Below are 25,460 nucleotides of genomic sequence, written 5' to 3' on the forward strand. Positions count from 1 at the left end.
ATTTGGTTATACTCCACTAACTCAAGAAATCGATAACTTTTCGATAGCAAATTAGCAAATTAATACATCAATACAAAATTGGTAACACGCGATTACTTTTCGATAGCAAATTGTTAACTTTTTGGCAACAGCGATAACCTTTCGATAAATAATCGATATATTTTTGACAATAAATCGATAATACACATATTCATAACTTTTGATGCCATATGCATAACCTTTTCATATCAAATCGATAGTGTTCGACAACAGCTTTTCGTGGACAGATCGTTAACTTTTTGATAACATATCGATAACATACGATACATAATCTATTACTTTTCGGCAGTAAATCGATAACATATGCATAACCTTTTAATAGCATATCCATACCTGTTTGAATTAATCCATAAATCGATAATACGCGGATAAAATAATTTTAACCCTGTGGTAGCAAATCGTACAAACTTTAAAATAAATAATCGTTAACTTTTCGGTATTAAATCGATACATTTTCGATATATATTGGATGAAAAATTGATATTTTATCGATAACTTTAGTTATCAATAGCAAATTTATAAAATGTCGATAACTTGTCTATAAGATATTTATAAAACCGCGTATAACCCGTTGATAAGAAACCAATTAATTTGATAACAGGATAACCGTTTTCGTCTCCGACCTAGCTTTTGATTTCAATATTTCCTTTCTCTCTACTCCTCTCCTTTTATTTTCTTTTCTTTTCCAAAACGCCCATTGAAGACCGAAGAAGTTATTAGCAAATGAAATACAATCGGCGCACTCCTTATATGAGAAAGCATATACATACATACCTGCAGAATGAAGAAAAGCTTTTCTCACTTTTCACTTTCCTATATAAACCTTGTATCTAATATCGGCATTTCTTCCTTTATATTGGATTTTGCTTTTATGCAAAATATTGCAACACCTTTAGCATTCGTCTCATATGTGCAAAAGTGTTGTGCGGATCCAACAACCATTTTTTTCAACCGGTTCTAGTTCTGGATCCGAATTTAATTCCCTATTCGAAGAGGAAACATTTCTTATAGCAAAACATAGAAATTAATCTCATGACACCTTTGGAATTAAATTTCATTCCAGTATCTTTATTATTTACTTTAGTATTAGTTTAACCTCGTGAATCTTGTAATAAATTCTTAAGGAAGTTTTCTATAAGCTAAACATAGAATGGAATATGAAAACGCTTTATCTCACAATTTGTTTTATAAATTTCCTATCATAAGCTCGGGTTAAACCGCCCTATACCTCAAGTTTTTTTCGAAAACGCTAAATTTCAGATCAAAATCTTTTGCATTTGAGGTAAGACGTTTTTAAAACAAATTCTGAGTTAGTGGATTCTGAAGTAGGGTATTTTTCAAACTAATTCTTATAGAAGGCATGTTTAAAAAGTTTGCTGAGATAGGGAAATTTCGAAACGGAAGCCGCGATAGGGTCGTGTGAATAAAAAAAAAGAGAACGTTTTTCTCGTACATAGATTTTCTATTTTTGACATAAATTTGTAAGAAAAGCATTTCAAAATTTAAGTTGAAGATATAAGAAATAAATGCTAATTTTTTATTCACTCGTCCTATTCATATTCCTTCAAGTAATCTATATGAAGATCATAACATAACCATAACAATGAAACTATACCCCTCTCTAAAAACTATCGAACCCTTTGCGGTATCCTCTTGATTTCTGAGTAAGATTTATTTATATATCGAATTAGCGCCACTATTTTGGAACTTCAGACTTCTATTCTTTAGTTCTCTTTTTATTTGAGCCAAAAAATGTCGATATGTCGTAGGCAGTTCGACTGACTGCTTCGGCACCAAATTGACACCACATTCCGAGTTAAGCTCTCCAGCTTTTTTCGAATAGTTACAAGTGGTTTATGTTTCTCCGTTTCTGTCTCTTTATAAAACAAGACTATCTTCATCCGGTTCCTGTGTTCTGCACATCACTAAAATGCATGTATGTATGTATGTATTTATTATTATGCATGTAATATTTTTGTATCGGTACTTTCTAACAAATGCACTTAGTTCCGCTTCTGTAAACAGCCAAGAGATGGAAACAAACAAAAGAACATTCAAACACCTGCAAACTGCCCTTTAATTTCCATATTGTAGTTATATGGTCACATAATTATACATATTCTTTTCCACATCAGGGACGGGGTTACGGGGAGGAGGTATCTATGGATTTGTAATTAGGAAAAGCCAATCAGATGAGGTACATTCAAATTCTAAATTCAATCGCCAATTCATTTTACATATTAATAAAGTTTCATGAGCCATAGGCATCCCAAACATTAAGGTAGCTTTCATTAGGCTTAGGTATATATTTTCAAAAATACTGCCGCAAGAATAAAACAGATTTGAATAAACAAATTAAAATAGTGACAAAAAATTTAATTTGTGGAAAAAATCTCTTTGAAACAACCAACCCTATAAAAATATTTTCCAGATCCCTCCCTGATGCATAGACATGAATGTGTATTTCGTTCGCAATTAGTCAACAAATTACGTTAATTCATTCTTACACTACGAATTGCAACTACCTAAGAGAAGGCGACAATAACAAGTTCATTACACCATAAACCGCACCCAGCCAAGACAATATTGTAGTAATGCAATAATAGCAACAACAACAACAAACTGTACTAACGGTGCAACGCCATAATTATGATAACATACCGTATTTGCCACATAGTGATGGCTATATCGAAACTGCGTCGTTTCCAATTTACCAAGGGGACTCATTTTGTTTTGTTGATGTTCCGAAAGGGTGGAAAATTAATGTGTATTTGAGCGATTTTCCATCATCTTTGTCAAATTTGCTTTGAACACAAACCGGTTTGAGCGTTGTGCCATCTTCAGTGTCATTTGTCGTTCTGATCTGCTGTTGTCGGTTGTCTTGTATTTATACACATACAAAAACATCCACTTTGCAATATCTGCTCATGTACTTACGAACTGGAAACAGAAGACTAAACGACAAATACAGATCAGAAAAAAAAGTGACACTGAAGATGGCACAGCGCCGATACAGGTTTGCACCAAACCAAATTTGACAAGGAATGACGGAAAGTTGTTCCAGCATACATCAATTACCTAAGCGTCTTTACCAGAACAGTTTTATTATTTTTTTTTTTTATAAAAAAAAATGCTCAAAACGATTTCGTGTATTTTTTTATGAGACTATGAGGTGAAGGTGGCTACACTGGTCATACCAGAGGTCGAAAGCTTAAGAGCAGAAGGGTTTTTGCCGTCGTTGGTCTGCATGTTCCCGGACATGTTTCTATCGTAGAAATCTTACCAAAAATACGCACCTCTTAAGAGTTGCGATTTTAAATGCATTGCCAAACCCAAGTTCAAGCTAATTTGTACGTAAAATTACAAGGAATGCACCACAAGCTGGATAGGAAATGCGGCCTTAAACCGGTTTGACATAATTTAGTATTAGGTATTTATTATTATAAGTTGTGTCTGGCCAATGTAGTCAAGATATGTAATAAAAGTGCGACTACTACATAATGTGTAAAATGTTGTTAAGCTATAACCAAGTCTGCCCGTTTGTAGCCATAACCAATTGCCTAACTGAGAAGTAGCTGTAGTAGACAGGCGCAGACCATATTCTCGCCTCGTTACTTGATGAGTTGTTAACACGTTTAGCGTAAAATAACTAGCAAAAGGGCCAACCTACATCAACTCACCTACCCTTGCTGTGCATGGGAAAAACAGTGTGTAATTTAAATTTTCGAATTGTTCTTGTTTTACATACCCTTTTTGAATCTTTTTCGCTCTGGTGTATGCTACCTAGTCACTCAAAGCGGAACAGTTATTGTCTTAGGGCCTTACCATCTCTAGTTCAAAAATAAATTGAGGATAGGAATACTTCAGATATCTTCATTTCACGTTTTCCTTTTCACTAAAACAGAGTAATCAAGTCCCAGTTAAATCGATAATTGTGACTATTTTGTATAACACATCGCCAAAATCTATTGCGAGTACCTACAAAAAAACCAACAAAACAGCTGACTTTTGTTTACAGTTTACATAGCTTATTGATCAGAGACTAACTGAAGAGGATGGAATTTGCCCTTAGAGTTTTAGTTGAAACCTATCACTAAAGGCATCACTTTGAAATAACCCGCTGAAAGTTTCCCCTGTTACAATTAACGAAAAAGAAATAAGTGAACAACATTTTTAACAGGAATACAAAGTTTTGTTTCAAATTAATGGCGATGGTATTCCAATGATTTTTCACGAATAGCAAGAAATTTCAATGAGTAGTTGATAACGCCAGCAAAAGAAGACGTGTACTCGTATGTTCAAAGTCAGCTGTTAACGCAAAGTAGAATGTGTTTGGGCCATAATGAATTCCTCAACGCCATGAAGAAACAGAGCTCGATACACATAATCGGCGAAAAATTTTACCGGGATAGTTTTTCCGTGTCTCAATCCACATAAGAATCATATAATAATATGAGCATAAGGAAAATCTCTTCGGGAAAAATTGGGCTTGAAATGAAACGGTAAAATATATTTCAGGAAATACCAATGTATTTCAGAAAGGCCATATATATTCCATAAATAGCTAAGTACTTTTCAGAAAAGACCAAATAAATTTAGAAAAGCCCAAACGTGTTTCAGAAAACGACACATGTATTTCAGAAAAGGATGAATGTGTTTCAGGAATGGTCAAATGTATTTCAGAAAGGATGAAATAAATGTCAAAAAAGACCTAACGGATTTCAGAAAGAGATAAATGTATTTTAGAAAAATGCCAAATATATTTCAGAAAGGGCCAAGTATGTTTCAGAAAGGGCTAAATTTATTTCAGAAAAGCTTAATTTCATTTCAAAAAATGGCAAATTAAATTCAGAAAAGGCCAAATATTTTTCACAAAAGGTCAAAAGTCCAAAAGTATGTCAGAAATGGGCAAATGTGTGTCGCAAAAGCCGAAATTCATTTCAGAAAACGGCTAATTAAATTTTTAAAAGGTTAGACGAGGAAAAATGAATTCCAAAAATGAAAAATAAATTTAGAAAATTTTGAAATTGTTTTCAAAATGGGCAAAAGTTTTTCCAAAGCAGAAAAGGAATTTCAGAAAAGTTCGAGTGTGTTTGAGAAACGGGCAAACATTTTTCAGATAAAGCCAAATATATTTGAGACAACGGCAAATATATTTGAAGAGAAGACAAATATACTTTAGTAAGGGTTAAATGTATTTCAGATAAGTTAGTGTACATTATCTAAAAGTAGATCTGTATTTCAGACATGTCGTACATATTTCAAATTATCGAACGTATATCAGAAAAACCGAAATGTATTTCAGGAAGGAAACTTTTTCAGATACAGGCGAATGTGCTTTTAGAATATTTTGGAGCCGTTTTGTGAATCATTGCCACAAAAGGGTATAAAAAAATATTCTCTGGAAAATGTCACAATGGTGCTCTCTGACAAAATAAAATGACGCGAAAGCCCACAGAGAAGAAGAGGAATTGTTTTTAAACAACTGTTTTGAATATTTATAGACAGTTTTTGTAGCCGATGATCTCTGCTATGATTCTTACCCCTAATGCTGAAATCCTTGCCGCATCGCTGAAAAGTTGAAAGGGTGTTTATTAGTTTAATAATTTTGATTTTATTATCCCTGGACGTATCTATATAAAAATGGTCACATATTTACTACTATCTTCTTGATAATAATTAAATATAGGAGTACACATTTTCTTTGTAATATTCTTTTGAAGGATGTTAATCGAGGCGTTTTGTTCTCTCGAAAGCCATCCATTTATATAAATTTCAATATTACTTGTAAAAGGCCAAAGGGTTAAAAAAGTCGTGATGTCGATATGGTATAGTTTAAGATAAGGCTGGCTTCAGTTTAAGACAAATCTTTTTAAAGCTAGACGGCACTCAAACTTTGCCTTGAAAAGCTTGCACCGAGCGGGTCCTTAAGACTGTTGAAGCATACAACATACACTCTTACAGTGTAATGTCCTGTGGTTTGCTAATCCTAAGCCTCACTGAGCTATTAATGAATAGTCGGTGATCAGACAAACCTACTAAGAGTTGTGTCAGTTGGTCGTTTGCTACGTGAGCCGAAAATCAATTTTCTGTCGAATGCGCGAATCCCTTCAGATTTGCTGTGACCCTTAATGGTTTGCAAGTTGGGAAGATTTCACATCGAAAAATAGAGAGTTGAACACCATTGCCTACACCCAATTTACTACCCTTGTTCAGTGCAATTTTCAAATATCACTTGCAGCAGTACAAGAAACCCGATGCAACAAAACCAAAACTTATTATAAGCAGCAAAGCACAAACCGAAAGCGGAGCATAAGTAAAAGCGAAAGCGGGAAATAGTTTTGAGTTGAATCCAATCCTTCAAGGAAACAAGATCGCCGGTATATCTCAATATCGCAAGTTCTTATAGTTGGAGGGACATACAATAAACTAAATGTCTTCCAGGTCTCTTCAAAACTTTGGAATGCGTTCTGTTCATCTGGATAACACCCATCTTGGGAGTACTTCTGAACCTTTAAAACCGAGGATGAATTAGAAACATCTGCATGGTAGTACATAATAATGCTCTTGAAGTTCACCGAAACCGAATCAATTTTTTAGCAATCGCATATCAGCTAAGATTCACCAGCTAAACTAGTGATAGAACACCACATACTAACCAATTAAATATGTAAATGTGTCGTCAGCTTACAAACGCCACTGAACTTGTAACGCCAAAGGCAACAATATGTCCTTTTTACGCTTCCACAGAGGTCATCATACGTCCGACAAGCGCGTGTGAACCCAAAGAGCATACCCGCCCAAATGGCGGCTACATGATTTTGTTACATTAGGTAGTAAGAACTAGTGACAGAGTTCTTCGTGAGAATCCATTAATTCAATCCATAATTTTTAAAAGAAAATTTAGCTATAGAAAGCAACTCAACAATTCAAGCTATTTTCTTCAGCAACATTCTCAAATGCAAGAACAAAATAAATAATGTAAAGAAAATTGCGAAATAATTGCAACGTGCACACATTGAGACCCAATGAAAAGGTGAAGAGAAAAATGAGTTGCACAAATTGACGAAGAACAACGTAATCAGAGCAGAGCAATTTAAGCACAGCAACCACACAGATGCCAAGAAAAAAACGATTTTTCTGTTGAATAGTGATACACAGAACCAAGAACCCGGACCGAGAATCCGATTCTTTAAAAAACCTACTATTGTCATACCTCTCAAGCATCAAAAAAATCTGTTTCAAAAAACCTTAGATATGATTCCTAAAGAACAGAAGAAAGTTCCTCATTAAGCGAACATAAAAAAAAAACAAGTAAGGAAGGTTAAGTTCGGGTGTAACCGAACATTACATACTCAGTTGAGAGCTATGGTGACAACATAAGGGAAAATAACCATGTAGGAAAATGAACCGAGGGAAACCCTGGAATGTGTTTGTATGACATGTGTATCAAATGAAAGGCATTAAAGAGTATTTTATGAGGGAGTGGGCCATAGTTCTATAGGTGCACGCCATTTAGGGATATAGCCATAAAGGTGGATCAGGTTGACTCTAGAATGCGTTTGTACGATATGGGTATCAAATGAAAGGTGTTAATGGGTATTTTAAAAGGGAGTAACCCTAGTTCCATAGGTGGACGCCGTTTCGAGATATCGACATAAAGGTGGACCAGGGGTGACCCTAGAATTTGTTTGTACAATATGGGTATCAAAAGAAAATTGTTAATGAGTATTTTAAAAGGGAGTGGTGCTTAGTTCCACAGGTGGACGCCGTTTCGAGATATCGCCATAAAGGTGGACCAGGTGTGACCCTAGAATTTGTTTGTACGATATGGGTATCAAATTAAAGGTATTAATGAGGGTTTTAAAAGGGAGTGGTGGTAGTTGTATAGGTGGTCGCCTTTTCGAGATATCGCCATAAAGGTGGACCAGGGGTGACTCTAGAATGCGTTTGTACGATATGGGTATCAAATGAAAGGTGTTAATGAGTATTTTAAAAGGGAGTAATCCTTAGTTCCATAGGTGGACGCCGTATCGAGATACCGCCATAAAGGTGGACCAGGGGTGACCCTAGAATTTGTTTGTACAATATGGGTATCAAAAGAAAGGTGTTAATGAGTATTTTAAAAGGGAGTGGGCCTTAGTTCTATAGGTGGACGCCGTTTCGAAATATCGCCATAAAGGTGGACCAGGGTGACTCTAGAATGTGTTTGTACGATATGGGTATCAAATTAAAGGTATTAATGAGAGTTTTAAAAGGGAGTGGTGGTAGTTGTATATGTGAAGGCGTTTTCCAGATCGCGACCAAAATGTGGACCTCTGACACAAACATCATCTGTTGGATACCACTAATTTATTTATATATGTAATACCTGCCAAGATTTTAAGGTTTTTTTATTTCGCCCTGCGGAACTTTTCATTTTCTTCTACTTAATATGGTAGGTGTCACAACCATTTTATAAAGTTTTTTCTAAAGTTATATTTCGTGTTAATAAACCAATCCAATTACCTCACCATGTTTCATCCCTTTTTTCGTATTTGGTATAGAATTATGGCATTTTTTTCATTTTTCGTAATTTTCGATATCGAAAAAGTGGGCGTGGTCATTGTCGGATTTCGTTCATTTTTCATACCAAAATAAAGTGAGTTCAAGTAAGTACGTGAACTAAGTTCATTAAAGATATGTCGATTTTTGCTCAAGTTATCGTGTTAACGGCCATGCGCAAGGACAGACGAACGACTGTGTATAAAAACTTGGCGTGGCATAAACCGATTTCGCCCGTTTTCACAGAAAACAGTTAACATCATAAAATCTATGGACCTACCAAATTTCAAAAGGATTGGTTAATTTTTGTTCGACTTATGGCGTTAAAAGTATCCTAGACAAATTAAATGAAAAAGGGCGGAGCCACGCCCATTTTGAAATTTTCTTTTATTTTTGTATTTTGTTGCACCATGTCATTACTGGAGTTGAATGTTGACATAATTTACTTATATACTGTAAAGATATTAAATTTTTTGTTAAAATTTTACTTTAAAAAAAATTTTTTTTTAAAAGTGGGCGTGGTCCTTCTCCGATTTTGCTAATTTTTATTAGGCGTACATATAGTAATAGGAGTAACGTCCCTGCCAAATTTCATCATGATATCTCCAACGACTGACAAATTACAGCTTGCAAAAATTATAAATTACCTTCTTTTAAAAGTGGGCGGTGCCACGCCAATTGTCCAAAATTTTACTAATTTTCTATTCTGCGTCATAAACCCAACTCATCTACCAAGTTTCGTCGCTTTATCTGTCTTTGGTAATGAATTATCGCACTTTTTCGGTTTTACGAAATTTTCGATATCGAAAAAGTGGGCGTGGTTATAGTCCGATATCGTTCATTTTAAATAGCGATCTGAGATGAGTGCTCAGGAACCTACGTACCAAATTTCATCAAGTTACCTCAAAATTTACTCAAGTTATCGTGTTAACGGACGGACGGACGGACGGACGGACATGGCTCAATCAAATTTTTTTTCGATCCTGATTATTTTGATATATGGAAGTCTATATCTATCTCGATTCCTTTATATATGTACAACCAACCGTTATCCAATCAAACTTAATATACTCTGTTAATATGCTCTGCTCAACTGAGTATAATAAAAAAAAAATAAATGTAAGGCGCGATAACCTCCGAAGAGATCTAAGGCCGAGCTTCTCTTCCAATTTGCGTCGTGCTCCTCTTGATTTTTCCCTACAAATTGGCCGGACGGGACCTACATGTTTTATGCCGACTCCGAACGGCATCTGCAAGGCAGATGAGTTTTCACTGAGAGCTTTTCATGGCAGAAATACAATCGGAGCGCTTGCCAGACACTGCCGAGGGGCGACCCCGCTTAGAAAAATTTTCTTCTAATTGAAAAATCTTATTTCTAAAATTTTGATGTTGCTTTGCCCGGGAGTTGAACCCAGGGCGAACATACTGTAACGAATTTTGGGAATTCCTCTTATTCCAAACCTTCTGCTAACGTTCGCATCGCTAAACTGTTGAATAAATAACTCCAATATTCAATAATGCAAAATGGGCTTTATTAGACTAATTTGAGAGTACTTCACAATAACACTTATACTTCACAAACCAATAGCGTGCTTAAATCAAAACTGATAACTGATTACTCAGCTTGCGCTGCTTTTATACTCTCCGTTGCTTCATTCGCATATTTCTCCTAATGTCTAGACGTTTCGCCTTCTAGAACTGTATGTCCTGCTAAGTAATTGAGCTACATATATGCGTGTGCATGTGTGAGTAACACTTCGGCTGATGACTACATCTGTGTGTGAGTTATCTCTTCGTTGTCTTGTATGTATGTGTGTAAATGATTGATTTGATGTATACAAGAGTGGCAGCTTGCTTTATTGTTGTTGTGCCTTTATTTACTTAGTATCAGCTTAGTGATGCTAATATTTCTCACAATACTTAAGTCTCTCATGATACCCGTTCTGAATGTATGGCTCGTAATCTAATGTTTTTGGTTTTAAAATTATATCAATAACGCGATCTCTCTCCGAAAGTTCAAGATTCTTGAGATAAGTGGTTTTTGGAAAAAAATGCTTATATGAAGCCTTTTTAATCTTTGCTGAGCCGGTTACCTAAATACTCGAAAATGTACAGCTCTAGTTGGAGGCACGTTTAAATTCGACCTCTTCTGTCGTTCATGCTAAAAAATTTCACACAAACTTAAAACTAAAGAAGGAAAAAGTGAGTGAGTATTAAGAAGAGAAAGACCAAAAGGAGAGTGCAATTGAAAACAAAACTTTCTTCAGTCATACAAATTACAATAGTAACAACATACATATAGTATAAACTTCGTGTTGTACAACGAATTCGTGCTGTGACCTTTGTTGGCGAAATCATAGTGAATGGTTATGAGCATTGTAAACTTTACCAAGTAGCGCAACTAACAGCTGATCGCTCAAAATTTGCACACACACACAAACATCACTAATGGCCATGTTACGGAAATCTTAGGGAAATTGAAGTTAAATTTTTAAACAGACATAAAATGTTATAATTTTAGAATATATAGCATCTAGGACATCTTAATTGCAGTAATTGAAAGAAAATGTTTGCTTATACTTAAGTATTTAATTATTTTTTCGAAATTTATCTTTAATATTGATGCAATGATTGATCCAATGCAACTCTGGTCTTCCTACTGATCTTCATTCCACTCCATTCGAGTGCCTATTTTCACGGCCTGCGAGTGCCTTCCACTCTATTCGCAACATAACCTCGAATTAAGCTGCCAAACTATATAGTAAACAATGGTTATGAGTACGTATTTATGTAAATATGTAAAATTAACAATAGTTATGTTATGTTATGTTCTTTTAACATTTTCTTATCTTGGGTGGTTCACTGTACTTCAAGGAAAGTGTAAGGAATATGTGTGCATGTATTCGTATAAAAACATTGAAAGTATTGTTAGACTGGTAGAAGAAGAGCTGAGCCATAAAGAAACAAAGACAGTAAAAATGAAATAAAATCAGAAATATGCAATTAACTGATAATTGTTGCAGTGCAGGCGACACCCTGTAAGATAAATAATAGCTGACGCCAGAAGCACTGGAAATCTTTGTTAATTGTAAATGCACTCAACACTCACACTATTCCAAGCAGATATTTTTTACTTAATCCCCATTGCAGCACTCAATTTTCCTTTACCCCAGACAAACTGTTTGTCCTGCAGTCATTAGACCTTATTGTGAACTGGATTCAAAAGAAATTTCTATCACATTTGAAACAAAAATGTATGTAATTTGGCAGCTTTCGAATCGCATTTCAATTCGAATCGAGTTACAGAATAAGGCCGCTGGGCATTGATAAAGAAAGTTAAATTGGCCGTAGAAGTTGAATAAAGCAATTTTGTTTAAACCTCTTAATAGCTTATCTGACCCGATTCAATCAATTGCAAAGCCTGTTCTGGTTATCTCCCTTTCTATATTGCTATGTTCTGAAACCCAGCAGAGAGATATATTGATATAGTTCAAAGACCCAGCGACGAGGAGCACCACCGGTCAACCTGCAGTTTTATCACAGCCTGGTTATCAATAGATATCGTGATGTTGGGTGCTGAAACACCACCATCGCACACAAGTCTTCTCAATTTTTGTGTAGCGTAGATTTCCGCTTGAAAGAGATTATCTGATAGCCAATGTGAATAATTGGTTTGCAGATTCAAGTATAGCCCTTATGCAGTTCTTTTTTTTTCATTTTTGAGCCGTCGGTCCTTAATAGTACTTATCTCTAAGGCTGGAGTAAAAAACTGAATTGATATATAGGTTAGTTCAGCTATTGTGGTTTAGTCGTTCCTTTATCATATGAGATAAAATTTTTGCGTGGACTGAGAAACCCACCTGCCAAAAGTCCTATGCCTTTTCTAATATTGTGCGGGTGACCACACTTTATCGGTCCCCATTTCCGCGTAAATCATTATTCCAGGTATTAAACACCGCCAGAAGCTTATATTTCATCAGCGACATATATAAAGCGTTTGCGAATTCTTTTGTCTCCTCTCTTTAGGTAAATGCTATTTTTCTTCCACGTCTTGTAACAGTGCTTTGCTTTATACAATCGCCCACCCATCTCAATATCCTCTAACGGAAGTCCATAAAACTAACAGTAGAGTTAACAAAATTGGACCAGGGGGACATGCTGGTTCCACATTGCGATTGAAAAGATGGTTGGTGTCATGTGGAGACATATTGTTTGCAGAACATACACTGCGTATATCGGGGTTGCTTCTGGATAAGTAAGAGCTTAACCTATTGCAGAATGCAGATCCAAGTTGTGCAAGAGAGACGCTGGAGGCTCTTTCCACAACTGCAACTATTAGACTCTGAGAACGGGGTTGCCGGACATTTATCGGAATAAGACTTAGCCGTTTTATTATGGATGACGCTAAAGGCTTGTTTATGAATGGGTAGGGTAACCCATCCCTACTCAATGCTAAATCCCTATTTATGCTGTTATTGATAAGCATAAAGCCAGAAACAACTTAGGCACGTGGACAGCGCGTCCTAGCAAGGCATGACAATGTCTAATTTCAGAAAAGTGAGCTGTGCCACGTCCCCAGAGAAGACAAGGTCTTCCTAGTTCTCGAGTCCATTGGATTCAAAATAATGTTTACTGATATTTGAGTGTATGATAAGGAGAGAGCGAGAGATAGCAGATATGAATAGGATTTGATAGGGGAAAAAATCCGGATTGCGATAGGAATAATAATATAGTGAACGGTGAGCGCTTTCGTAAAGTAGGGCTGAATTAACCAGAATCACTTTTAGATAACATAGGGACGCAATATGGGACAGTTGACACCCACAATAGCTGAATTTAACTGACTCAAGTTGTATCTTCCAGAGCTTTAGTGATATCATTTCCACGGAATAACATGTGCTTTCAAGGATGATTGAGAAGACGTTTCCCTGACAGTCGCGTGGTTGCGTTTATCAGTGTTTCCGAAAAAAAAAATCCGTTATGAAGAAAACGCCTGTTACAAATTCCTAGCAATTCACTGTATTTTGTGGTGTTATCTATTTAAATTGATTTGAATAGCCATGCACATTTTCAGTATAGCGTATTCTTCGGAGTCAGTCACTCCCATCTTACAATGAGAACATTCTTTATTAACAATCAGTGAAAGACTATCACTCAACTAGTACTCTCTAAAACTAAAAAATAATTTAAGAGAATATGTAATAAATATTGAAATACTTAAATATATTTAACAAATTTTTAAAAGTATACAAATTAATTCAGTACTATCTCTATAAACCAATAAAATTTTATTTCATTTCAAATTAAATAAATGATTTCGAACGCCAATCAGAAAATTCAGTTGTTGTTTCATCATCTTCATCTTCATTCTCATCTGAACTTTGCATATCACTCTGCTGTTCTTTTATGCCTCTCAATACACCCTTTCGTGCCTCTAAATTCATATATCGTGACCAATGTATCATTTGATCATTAATTTCGTCGATATCACGATCAAATGCAGATTCAATTTGTTCTCCAGCAATAATAGCCACAGATACAGACGATGCTTCACGTATTTCACGCTGAAAACGTTCCCATTCTTCAGCTTGAGGATCTTTATATTCCGTATTACGTACTTTAGCATCTTTAACAGGATCATCGAAAAATTTTTCAGGCAAAGCAGTACTCGCGTTATTTGTTGCTGTTGCGATATTTTCTGGAAAGGGCGGGGGTAGAGATGCTGTTATTGTTGGTGTTGCTGATATCTTTGGTTGTTCTTGAGTTTTCGTCGCTTTCGTTGATGTTGAGGTCTCAGCTCGTTTGTCATCCAATTGTGTTGGAATTTTTATAGAACCTTTACTTTTGTTTTCAACTGTACCACCTTGAAATGTTGATTTTATTTGTTTTGCAATCATTATCCTCTCTTTATGCAATTTCGAATTGGAGTGCACTTTCCATAGCGCAGCCGATTTCAATGCTACTTTGCATATAATACATTCTATATGACCATTTGGATGCGTTTTGGCCAATTTTGATTCAACTTTATGCTCAGCCTCGACTAATTTCGATTTTAGTGGTAGTTTTAAACGATTTTCCGTATGCCGTCCCATTCTGAAAAACTTTCCCACACAGAATTAGTATTTTGTATGAAGTAATCTCATAGATTAGAAAACAAATATTTCGCAGTTTCATATATTTTTAAAATTAGTAATAAAAATTTTGCTTGAATTCATTGAAAAATATTTACAATTTTCACCAGCAATTTCAAATCAAAGAGGGTTGGCAAAACAGCTGGAAAACATTTCATTAATTTGTTTGTATGCAACAAAACAATCTTGAACAGCGTGCTTGTAATTTGAGTTCGACAATCGCATGCAATGAGGCCTTGAAAATTAACACGTAGCACCGTTTCAATGTCGCATCAAATCCAATCTAGGTATTAGAGTCATAGCTACAATGTTATGAATTGAAATTAAGACGTAACTTCAAATTAGTAATAGGAATTAACGCAAGCGAGGAACCGAATCGGACAAATCAGGTACCTTATCTAATAAACCATTCCGATTATTATAGGAACAAAAACTGGAGCTAAAGATTCCCAAAATATCCGATAAGAAACGAAAAACTTCCAGTAAACTGTGATCTAAGTATTCCATGTGCTTTCTTGAAAAATAAAATTTACAAGGTTTTCCGCGTATAAGCTTCATTTAACTTTAAGTATTGTATTTGAAGTTGTATTCGTAGGCTCAATTAAAAAAAAATTACTTTAGGTGATTGTGTATACGTTCTTTTCAATTTTTCTTGAACTAGTTTTAAATATAATCAAATTCAATATAGAGCGTGATTTTTATAAGTCGACAGAATAATACTTTACAATTGCCCCATCAGTCGAAAGTCGCACATGTTGGCAAGAGTAATGCTCTATTAGATTTCCAGACCGGCATTATTTGCGTTGTTAATGGTAGTTTCCAAAGAGATGAACCATTTCTATCAACAGCGACGTAAATGTTTTTTTCTTTCCAATAATAGATGGTACCATCGCAGTTCAGTTTTGCTGTCAGAATACTCTCCTCCAGCATGAAATTAAAAACATCAAACGACAGAAAGTCGCAATACACTCATAGAAGTTAAATTTAGACATAGCGGCACACGCGCCACTAGTTTTCGCGCTTCTGACAGAACCGGTTCTTTTAATACTACGAACCGCACATCATAAACACGTGTAATCAGCATGACGCAATAATAATTTTAAATTCGAATAACAACCTGAGTGGGTGTGCGTGGTGTAGCATATGTACAGGAGCGAGCAGAAAAATAGCAGCGACATTTTTTTTTTTAATTTTCGTCAAATAAAATCGTATCTCTTTAATTTTAGTATTACAAAGTGCATATGTGACCCGGTTTATGAAAAGGTGGCTTATGACTCAAAAAGAAATTGCGAGAAACAGCTGTTAACAGCTGTTTTTTTTTAGTCATAAGCCACCTTTTCATAGACCGGGTCACATATATCTAATACTCCTATATTGCTACAAAAGGCAAGGTACATTCCCAAACATCAGAGTGCCGATATGTTGTTGTTTAAATGTTTTTGTTTTTGTATTCAATAACCGAATGTACCTAAATTTAAATTTTTTCTTGTCACACTTATGCTGCTACAATCACAAAAATTATGTAGGCTGTCTTGTTTTCGAATTCAAAACTCATTGCGAGCATTTTCTATTAGCAATATAGGAGTATTACATATATGACAAAGTGCATGTTATAGATCACTCAAAAATCGCATTGATTTTTTAAAATTTTTATTCGAGGTTAGTTTCAGTTTATTTCCAATTTAAAAAAATCACTTTGTATGGAGAAAATCTTTAACACCTGCCTTCTTAATAAAAATTGTCAAAAATCAATGGGAATTTTGAGAACTCCAAAGAAAAAGTTTTAAATATACGTAAAATTTTCTCGAATTTCTAAATGTGTTCGAAAAACGTTTTTGGTATTAATTAGCATAGTTTCTGTAACAAAATTTATTGAAGTTTTATTTATTTTTAGTTTCACTGACACTGCTATTTTTATATTTGCTGCGGTATATGCATACACGCTTAGTAGGAATGTGCTTATCACAAAACAATAATAAAAGCATGTAATATTGTCATCAACTTTTATACATCGCTTAAAGTAGTCTCATTTAGTTTTTCACAGTTTCAATAGCTTTATTCAAATTAAATTATTTTTCGAATATACCTTTTTTGTATATTCCTATCTCTATAACTATCTACATTCGTATCCTACTTCTATTCCTATCCCTATCCCTATACATATCTTTCTCCCCATCCTTATTTCTATGCCCACTGCTATCCCTATCCCCTATTGGTATAACTATCTGTCCATATCCTTAAATCAAAATGCAATTTCGAACTGGCAGATAAGATAATGAGCAATATACCACGATATGTGGTTGGTTGAGATATCTAAATGCCTATGATTCAATGGCAAATCATCAAGCATTACGCATTGCTTTTTCAGCTGTGTTAGCAAATCATAAAAAGAAAATAGATTAGACAACAATGTTTTGTTTATTGAAACACTCTTAGCAAAGACGCTTGCACTGCAACAGTCTAGCCAACGTAGAATTATGGATAAAATACTTTAATTAAACTTATTTGTTGTTCAAACTGGAATTAGAATAATCGTTCCAGACTATCTATTGTTTTGCATTAACAATGCTAGAGGCTTTTAATCCATTTGTGGTCACTGTGCCAATTATGGAACACCTAATCATTGTGCATAGAAAAATAAATTGTTGGTGCCAGTGCAAATATAATTACACTTTTGGGTGGTTAGAAGTGTAGTGATGAAATATACTATACAAATATTATTGAATTGATTTTAACCTTAGTATACTTATTTGCTAAATTTTCTTAAAAAGCGCATGTAGGGAGTTTTTTTACTTTTCAATTTTAATTATTTAAACACTTTGCTTTCGGAGGTTCCATAAGAAAATGAGCTTTGGTGCGGCAATAATTTTTCTTATAAAATAAAAGTTAGTGCTGATTTCACAATTTCAATTAGGAGCTTGTTTTGAAGCAGCGCTGAACCATTTGTTAGAAATAAGTAGGCATAGGTAATACGTATACTAATCCTCATACAGATATCAGCTATTTCGGTCTAGTAAAAATTTTAATAAAAATACGATATCTATGAAGTAGGTTTTTTTCATGGCCCTTGAATCTTAGTCAAACAAAGCCTTAGAAAGTAAAAATTCTTAGAATTTAAAAAAACTCAAATTTATTTAGCCCGTGAATTGATTACATGGCGTGAACCATATTTTGAAGCTCTGGAAAACTTTAACGACAAGTTAATTAAACGCTTTTAATTAGAATATTATCCACCCTTGACAAATTCTGTCCCACCCGCGACACTTATATTTAGACAACTTATTTTAATATTTAATTTAGATAAAATCATTTAAGAAAAATTAATTAAATTAATTAAAAAGTATTTAAACAAAACCAGCTACTTTCAAATTTTCGAAGTGTTCATAATATACTAGCAGACCCGGCAGACGATGTTCTGCCCTAAATTTGGTCTATCTGCATACATTTTAATAAGCTTTTTCCGTCTTACTCTGCCCTCCCCCTCTTCACTTTTTCTTAATCCTTTTATTCACTCCTCCCTCCGTCTTATTCGCTTCATCTATATCTTCGTCTCACTCTATCTCTTTCTCAGTCTGCCTCCCCTTCCCTCTTTTCTCTTCTCTCAAGTTCTTCTCATTCTTCTTCATTCCTTAATGCCAGTAACAGAGGGTGGTATGTATTTTGTTCCAGTCCCATTCCCACTCCGACTCTCAGTCCCAGTTCCAGTCCTAATCCCAGTCCAGTCCGTCTCTGGTCTACTACCCGGAAAAAAGGGTCGTAAATACTAATATAGGCAGATTTATATACCAAATTTCAGGCAAATCGAAGAGGACGTATGTAAATAGGTATGTGGGTATTATTAATTCGTGTCTTTATTTCGGCTTCGCATGTATATTTATCAGTTTTTCCAGGTTGATGCGACTAAATCGAATATCACAATGAAAATTACTTTAAAGCTCTCAAACAGATTTCATTTGTTATCCATATTCTATTAACACATTCTAGGGGTACCCGGGTCCACCCAGCAGTATAAAAATTAATATGCTCTAAAGCACACATCAACAGCTTTCATTTGATACCCATATTGTACAAACACATCCCAGGATTACCCAGGTCCACGTTTTGATCTCAAGACCCTAGCCAGAACGGGATAAAAAGTATCCGTCTATAAGCTACCCCTCCACCAATTTTCAGCCAAATCGGTTCATCCATTCATGAGTTATAAATATTGTAACTAAAACCACTTTCTTGTATATATAGTATAGAGATAGATATAGATAACTACACTAATGAATTTCGTCTAGTCTTTGTCACACCCATGACAATTATAAAACTTACTATAATTTTCATATATGTATACTATGATATTGTATTTTAAATAATCGAAATGATTAAATGTTAAGTGTCTTAACCTATCTATTAGAACCAGAAATCTCCAGCTAGTTTTATCAGTAGGCTTCAATAAAGATGAAATATTGTGTATAACTGTCACAGCAGTGACGATGGAACATCCCTTATAATATTGTGGCGCATGTTGACATCACTAGGCTGTTAGTAAATAATCACGCAATAATAAAAACATGAAGCAGCCATTCCTATATACATGTACGCATTAAAGCTAACAACACTTATGTACAAGGCAACGAAGAGATCTCTCACGCACACACATGTGGTCATCAGCCGAAGTAGTTGCTCACACATACACACGCATATGACTATGAGAAACGCATAAACTACAAATATACCTGTACCAAGCAGGAGATTCTAGAAGGTGAAACGTCTAGACCTTTGGAGAAATATGCTGACGAGGCAACAGAGAGTATAAAAACAGCGCAAGCTGAAGAATCAGTAATCAGTTTTGATTTAAACACGCTATTGATTGTGAAGTATAATTGTGAAGTACTACTCCGAAAGTAATCTAAATAAAGACCAGTTTGCAATACTGAATATTCGAGTGATTTATTCAAATAAGCAGAATTTCCGTAAATTCGTTACAATATATTCAATTCAATAAATAAGTAAATAATTACAATACTTAGCAGTAGCTTAGGAAGAGAATATAACCATTTGCTTTATTCAAAATTTGACTGTTCCAATTTGGGCACAGTGGCCGCATGTGTACTAACCTCATATCGGATAGTTTGCAAATAATCATTGAGTATTTAAATATCAAATACTCCAGTTTAACCGTAGAACGCATAACCAAAAAATACCACGCAAACGCATAACGGGGGTACCCGTGTGTCCACTTACATGTTTTAACCGCACAGTAACAAAATTCATAAGTGAAAATTATTACAGATTGTGTGCTGATCAGTTAGTTACTTACTTACTGCGACAAGCTCGATAAAACCAGTAACTGGATCCTGCTTCCTATGTTATACCGAAACCCCCAAACGAAGAAGAAAAACGCGAAAAGCATGCAGCATCTGCAAAAAACCAGTGTGCCTGGTACATTCGGTGTATCTGCACCGTTTTCGAGCAGAAAAATTAGTATATGTCTACAAAATAAAAATATTTTTTGTTTAAAGATTCATGTTTTCTAATATATTTTTACAATCCGCAATAAAAATTTCCTATTAAAACAAATAAATTGTTAAATATTTGAAGGGTACACGGGTACCCGGTTATGCGTTCGCCTAGGTGTCTACTTTGGGAACTTATATCTGGGGAACCCAGACCCCAACTGAAACCCGCAAGCATTGACTTAAACGATACAAAAATACTGTAGTTTCCTAGATTAGAAGGTTCAACACTCTAGTGACAGTGGTTCTCTCACTAAAGTACTTTAAAGTCGCAACTGGACACACGGGTACCCATTTTAAAACCGCTTTTAAAAAAATATTAACCATATATTACCATTGGACCAATTTGGGTACACTACTGTAAAATGCCGAAGAACTATTATTTCTTACATTTTTTTTTTGTTTCTTTTTACTATCTATAATATCACTTTCAATTATTTAATTTAAAAATATGCAAATACATGTTTGTTGTTTTGCTTTGGCCATTCATTGGTTAATTTTATATACTATGCTAGTAAAAATTAAGGTAATATAAGATATATAGGGTTCGCCCCTTAAGACCTTTAGGGAAAATGACTGACAATAAGAGGACAACATGATGGTTCAATTCGTCCCCGTTAGTGGTTTTTTTTTGTGAAATAATAATACCACTTTATTAAAAAATAATAAAAACATGATTTTTCTTCATTTAAAAAAATTGGCTGAATGCAATAACAAGCAATAGTTCAGTATTTAAGCTATCAGTGTAAGATAAATCAAATTTTTCGACGTTGTTGTTATTGTAGCGATAAGGACACTGCCCCGAAGGTTTTGGGTAGTGTTATCTATGTTGATGCTTCCCAGCCGGATATAGATCCGGTACGTTCCAGTAACATGCACTACAAAGGCCTCAGCCCGACCATCTCGGGAACGATTAATATAACCACATTGAACCCTCTAGGCCATCCCGCCCACACCCTCTAGTTCCATGAAAGAGTTCTTCTTAGAAGAAGCCCTTTCGATGTCTCATTTTGACGGCGAGACTACTTTTAAAATGCTTATTGCTTTGTGGATTTGGCAATATAGCCGACAACAATCTAATGAGCAATGGTCCCTTAATAACCCTATATGTATTTTACTCATAACTTTCATAAATAGTGGAACGAATTAGTATCACTAAGCGATACTACCATCACTAAGCCGATACTACGTAACCAAATCAATCATCATCTACACACGTACATACAAGGCAACGGGGAGATACTCATAAACACATGTAATCATCAGCCGAAGTAGTACTCACATATACACACGCATATAGCTGGTAACCAAGTAGAAGATTCTAGAGGGAGAAATGTTTAGACATTTTTAGAAATATGCGGACAAGGCAACATAGAGTATAAAAGCAGAGCAAGCTGAGTAGTCAGTAATCAGTTTGATTTAAGCACGCTATTTGTTGTGAAGTATAAGTGTTATGAGTACCCTCAAAGTAGTCTAATAACGACCATTTTGCATTATTGAATATTGGAGTTATTTATTCAACAGTTTGGCGATTCGAACGTTAGCAGTAGGTGGAAAAATCGGAATTTCTCTAAAATCGTTACAATAGTATACGAAATTAAATGATTTTTTTATAAACAATCAACAATTCCATCGTTTCACATGCAGTCTGACACTTGCTCGTTATATAAAATTCGTTATCTATTTGTTGATTTTACCACTATGAATGACTACTTTTAAATTTCATAGTTGTTGTACACGCGCAAGTTAGCTGAAGTATAGCTGCAAAAAATTCCAACAAAAGAACACGTTCTGTATGAATGTTTATTGTTAAATGTGGACCTTGAATGTATGACATAAAAAATAGCAAAGTTTATGTAGAAAATCATATTACAGTGAAATAGCTCGAATTGCATATAATAATAAATTAATTTTGGAAAACATACATATTGTACGTGAGACAGTCTATTTATTAAAAGGCTATTAAGTTGTTAACATTAAATGAACTAGTTAAAGAATATAATTTGAGAAAAGAATTTTATGAAGTTTTTCGACTACGTCAACTGTTATACATACATATATCCGTGTTTTGTTTGCGGATACCGTATTATGACTTTACTTGAAGCTAGCATTGACTGTCAAGAATTTTCACTTCGTTAATATTCATCGCAGCTTTGGGGGAATATTTTCATCGATATCTACGAAATTGAAATGCTTCAAAAAATGTTATTCACAGTCAGGTCGCAACTCAGCAAAGAAACCGTAAGGCTCCCTAATTTGTAGGAGACAGTTTGACAAGCCACCACCGATTAAAATCAGGATGATAATCAAGTCTTCCTCTCCATAGGGGAGGTCTTCATTCATTCGCTAACATATCCAGGAGAAGCTTTTGCATAAAGTTTATTATCTTACTAGCTTTACCCGGCGTACGTTGTAACGCCCGAGATCGAATGAATGTTGCGTAATTTTTTCTGTTTTGTTTAGTGATAATTTAGTTTGTTGTTCTGTAAATTGAATTGAATTATGTAGTTATATTTGGTGAAATTTTCGTTTAAAACATTTTATTATTGTATCTTATTGTAATGCAAATGGGTACACAATATTTTCGGTTTTTTATTTCGGTGCAAAGAGAAACCAATTTTTTGGCGTTCCAACTCTAGAGCAAGCAACATATATGTAGCTGGCCAAGCGAAAAGCGTGGACTCTCTAAATTTAATCCTGCAACAGTAAGCGATTGTCCTTCGTTGCTTCCATTACATTCGGCATTAATTTCTTTGCGCAAAGTCTGGTTCCATTGCACAACTTTGGTGGAACTAAATTCCGAAGAAGCATGATTGGTGGTTCTAAAGAGTTTAGAAATTCAATTGGATAATTCACAATTTGATCTTCATCTGTAACTGTGTCGATCGATTTATATTTCGTCACTTCACCACGAATTTGGTTTTAAATGCGATCATTGATTTTGTTAACATGGTCATTTTGGGGAGCTAAGATTGCCCGTTCGCATAGCCAAAAAAAATTTAAATTTAAAATTCTTAATTCTGAAATTTGAAAAACCCTCGTCTTGAAGGAACCTATAGCCAAAATTTGGTGATGATTGAAGTGTTGGGAAATACGTTTCCATAGGGAACACACACACAGAATTTGATTTTTATAGAAGATGTAGATAGACTGAAGCTAACAAATTTTTTAACGACAGCAGTTACTAAACCTCCAAAGGGAACAACAGCCAAACTCAACAATGCAGTCAAACTTTAGGTGTTATCTAAGTTTGTATGGCAGCCATAGTTCTGAAAAATCCCATTTGTAGGGAAGGTGCCAAGCCCCTTTTTTCCAATTCCACATTTTACTGGAGGTGTTAGGACTTAACGTCATATAACTCCTTACCAATTTTATTATCCTATCATTACTACATCCAGAGATATGATATATTCCATTTGTATGGGAGGTTTCACGCCCCCTTTATATATATCGACATTATTTTTGGCCTAAAACATTCGTGTTGACCGAAGGAACCTATAGCCCAGGCATGCTTAACCAACGAACCGATATCATTTCGTTACGATAATTAACGTTAGTAAACGAAACAAAGTCATTTCGTTTCGTTTATTAACGTTAAGAACGCCAAATTAACGAAATGATTTTGTTTCGTTTTCTGCCCTATCAAAACGAAATCAAATCGTTTATGTTGATTATTAATTTCAAACTATGCTGGCAAAGCTGATTGATGGCGGAGTCATTAAGGTGAAAGCATTAGCCAAGCTGATTGCAACTTTTCTCATGAATTTTGACAGTACGAACATTTCTCAGAGTATTTTTGACATTACCACCAACGAATTACACAAACAAATTACATGGAGTTTGTGTGTGTATGTCCGCTCGCTGTTACCACCTTACGGCTTCACCATGGCTATAGCATTGCCAGCACAATTCAAACATAAAGTATCACGTTTTTGTTAACGTTTTTAACGTTAACTAAAGCTTTTCGTTTCGGTTAAAAACGAGATACAATTTATCTTGATAATTTCTTTATCGATAATATTTCGAAGTGTTTCAACAGAAGCGGTGGAAATTTTTTGATAAACGATTAGCTTAACGTTAAGGTGCATCCCTGCCATAGCCAAAATTTGGTCATGATTGAAGTGTGGGAAATACGTTTCCATAGCGAACACACACACACACAAAATTTGATTTTTACATATATAGATTATAGGAGGTCCGTGGCAGCGTCGTCGCTTTAAAGAAACAGGCCTACAATCCATCCATGTGTTCTTTTTACCTCTATGCCTGCTGAGATATCTAAAGGTGAACACCGTACTTCTCTGACTTGGAAAGAACTGGTTGTCAAGTAATCTCTTATAAAAAAAAGCCCGTCTTCTGCTTTCATAAGCAGGTTCTGATAGGAACGCCTTCTCAGTCAGAGTCAGCGTAGTCGCTGGGTTTTAATTCGTTAACTACGTTGAGTAGTCAGTCCGAAGTAGCATTTCTTGGCAACACCGATTCCGCTGGATCTAAGCATGTACGTAAGAACGAGCGAAGGGTTGAAGATTAAAGCTGCTTCAGTCATCAATCGAAAGGTGTATGTAGTAAGAACGTGATAACCAGCCCAATTAAACAGCTGTTATATTGGCATTTCAACACATGTCCTCTGTATATCCACTTACTTAGCAATTTTTCTTCACTTTTGGGGTTTGTTCACTTGCAAGTTGCAATTACTAATTGTGCTCGTAAGTTACTTACTAATAATGCCAAGAACAAAATTCTTTACTTGCGTGCATGTCAAATGTAATTTACATAAATTAACCCATGCGTTCAACTCTATTACGACCACTTACTAAACAGCTGTCTGATTACGGTTGCCATTTTTTTAAAATTAATTAGGCGCCAAAATTCTATACGTAAAAAAACTAAAACCGAAAAAGGCACTATCATTTTCTAAAATTTCAAGCAATGATTGAAGGAAATCGTTCCATGAATTTATTCTAGAAAGACTCCTTTAAACAGACATAACAGGAATTGAATGTACAATGAATCTCACAAGGCTTCATTAAAAAACTCGTTTTTTCCAGCATCGGTCTGATCTCATTATGATCATACTTGATTACCATGGATGGGCATGCTTTCAAGTCTATTTTCAGATTAATATTTTTCAATGCGTTTCAAATTCAGCGAAATCATCTATGCATGCACTGTGTATAAAATTCATCTGACATTTGATGTCCTCTACAGTGATGGGATGTGGAAGAGCTCATTTGCGACAGCT

At 35.0% G+C, this 25,460-nt stretch overlaps 1 protein-coding gene across 4 annotated transcripts in view; it reads right to left on the minus strand.

Annotated features, from left to right (window-relative positions):
* Positions 1-25,460, minus strand: part of LOC137237633 (zinc finger protein 830) — a 69,079-nt gene that overhangs the window by 12,411 nt on the left and 31,208 nt on the right. Inside the window, exon 4 of one of the 4 annotated variants that reach the window (XR_010948998.1) lies at positions 871-1,022. The exons of 1 other annotated variant lie outside the window; for it this stretch is intronic. Coding sequence is in view for 2 of the 3 variants with exons in the window: in XM_067761502.1 (XP_067617603.1) it covers positions 13,887-14,675 (789 nt within the window). In the remaining variant the exon portion in view is untranslated. Of the gene's footprint in view, positions 1-870; positions 1,023-13,592; positions 14,685-25,460 lie in introns of those variants that run through there. 2 more of the 4 variants (XM_067761502.1, XM_067761501.1) reach the window with 2 other exon arrangements.

Source organism: Eurosta solidaginis, chromosome 1, assembly GCF_040869045.1.
Source record: "Eurosta solidaginis isolate ZX-2024a chromosome 1, ASM4086904v1, whole genome shotgun sequence".
Classification (NCBI taxonomy): domain Eukaryota; kingdom Metazoa; phylum Arthropoda; class Insecta; order Diptera; family Tephritidae; genus Eurosta; species Eurosta solidaginis.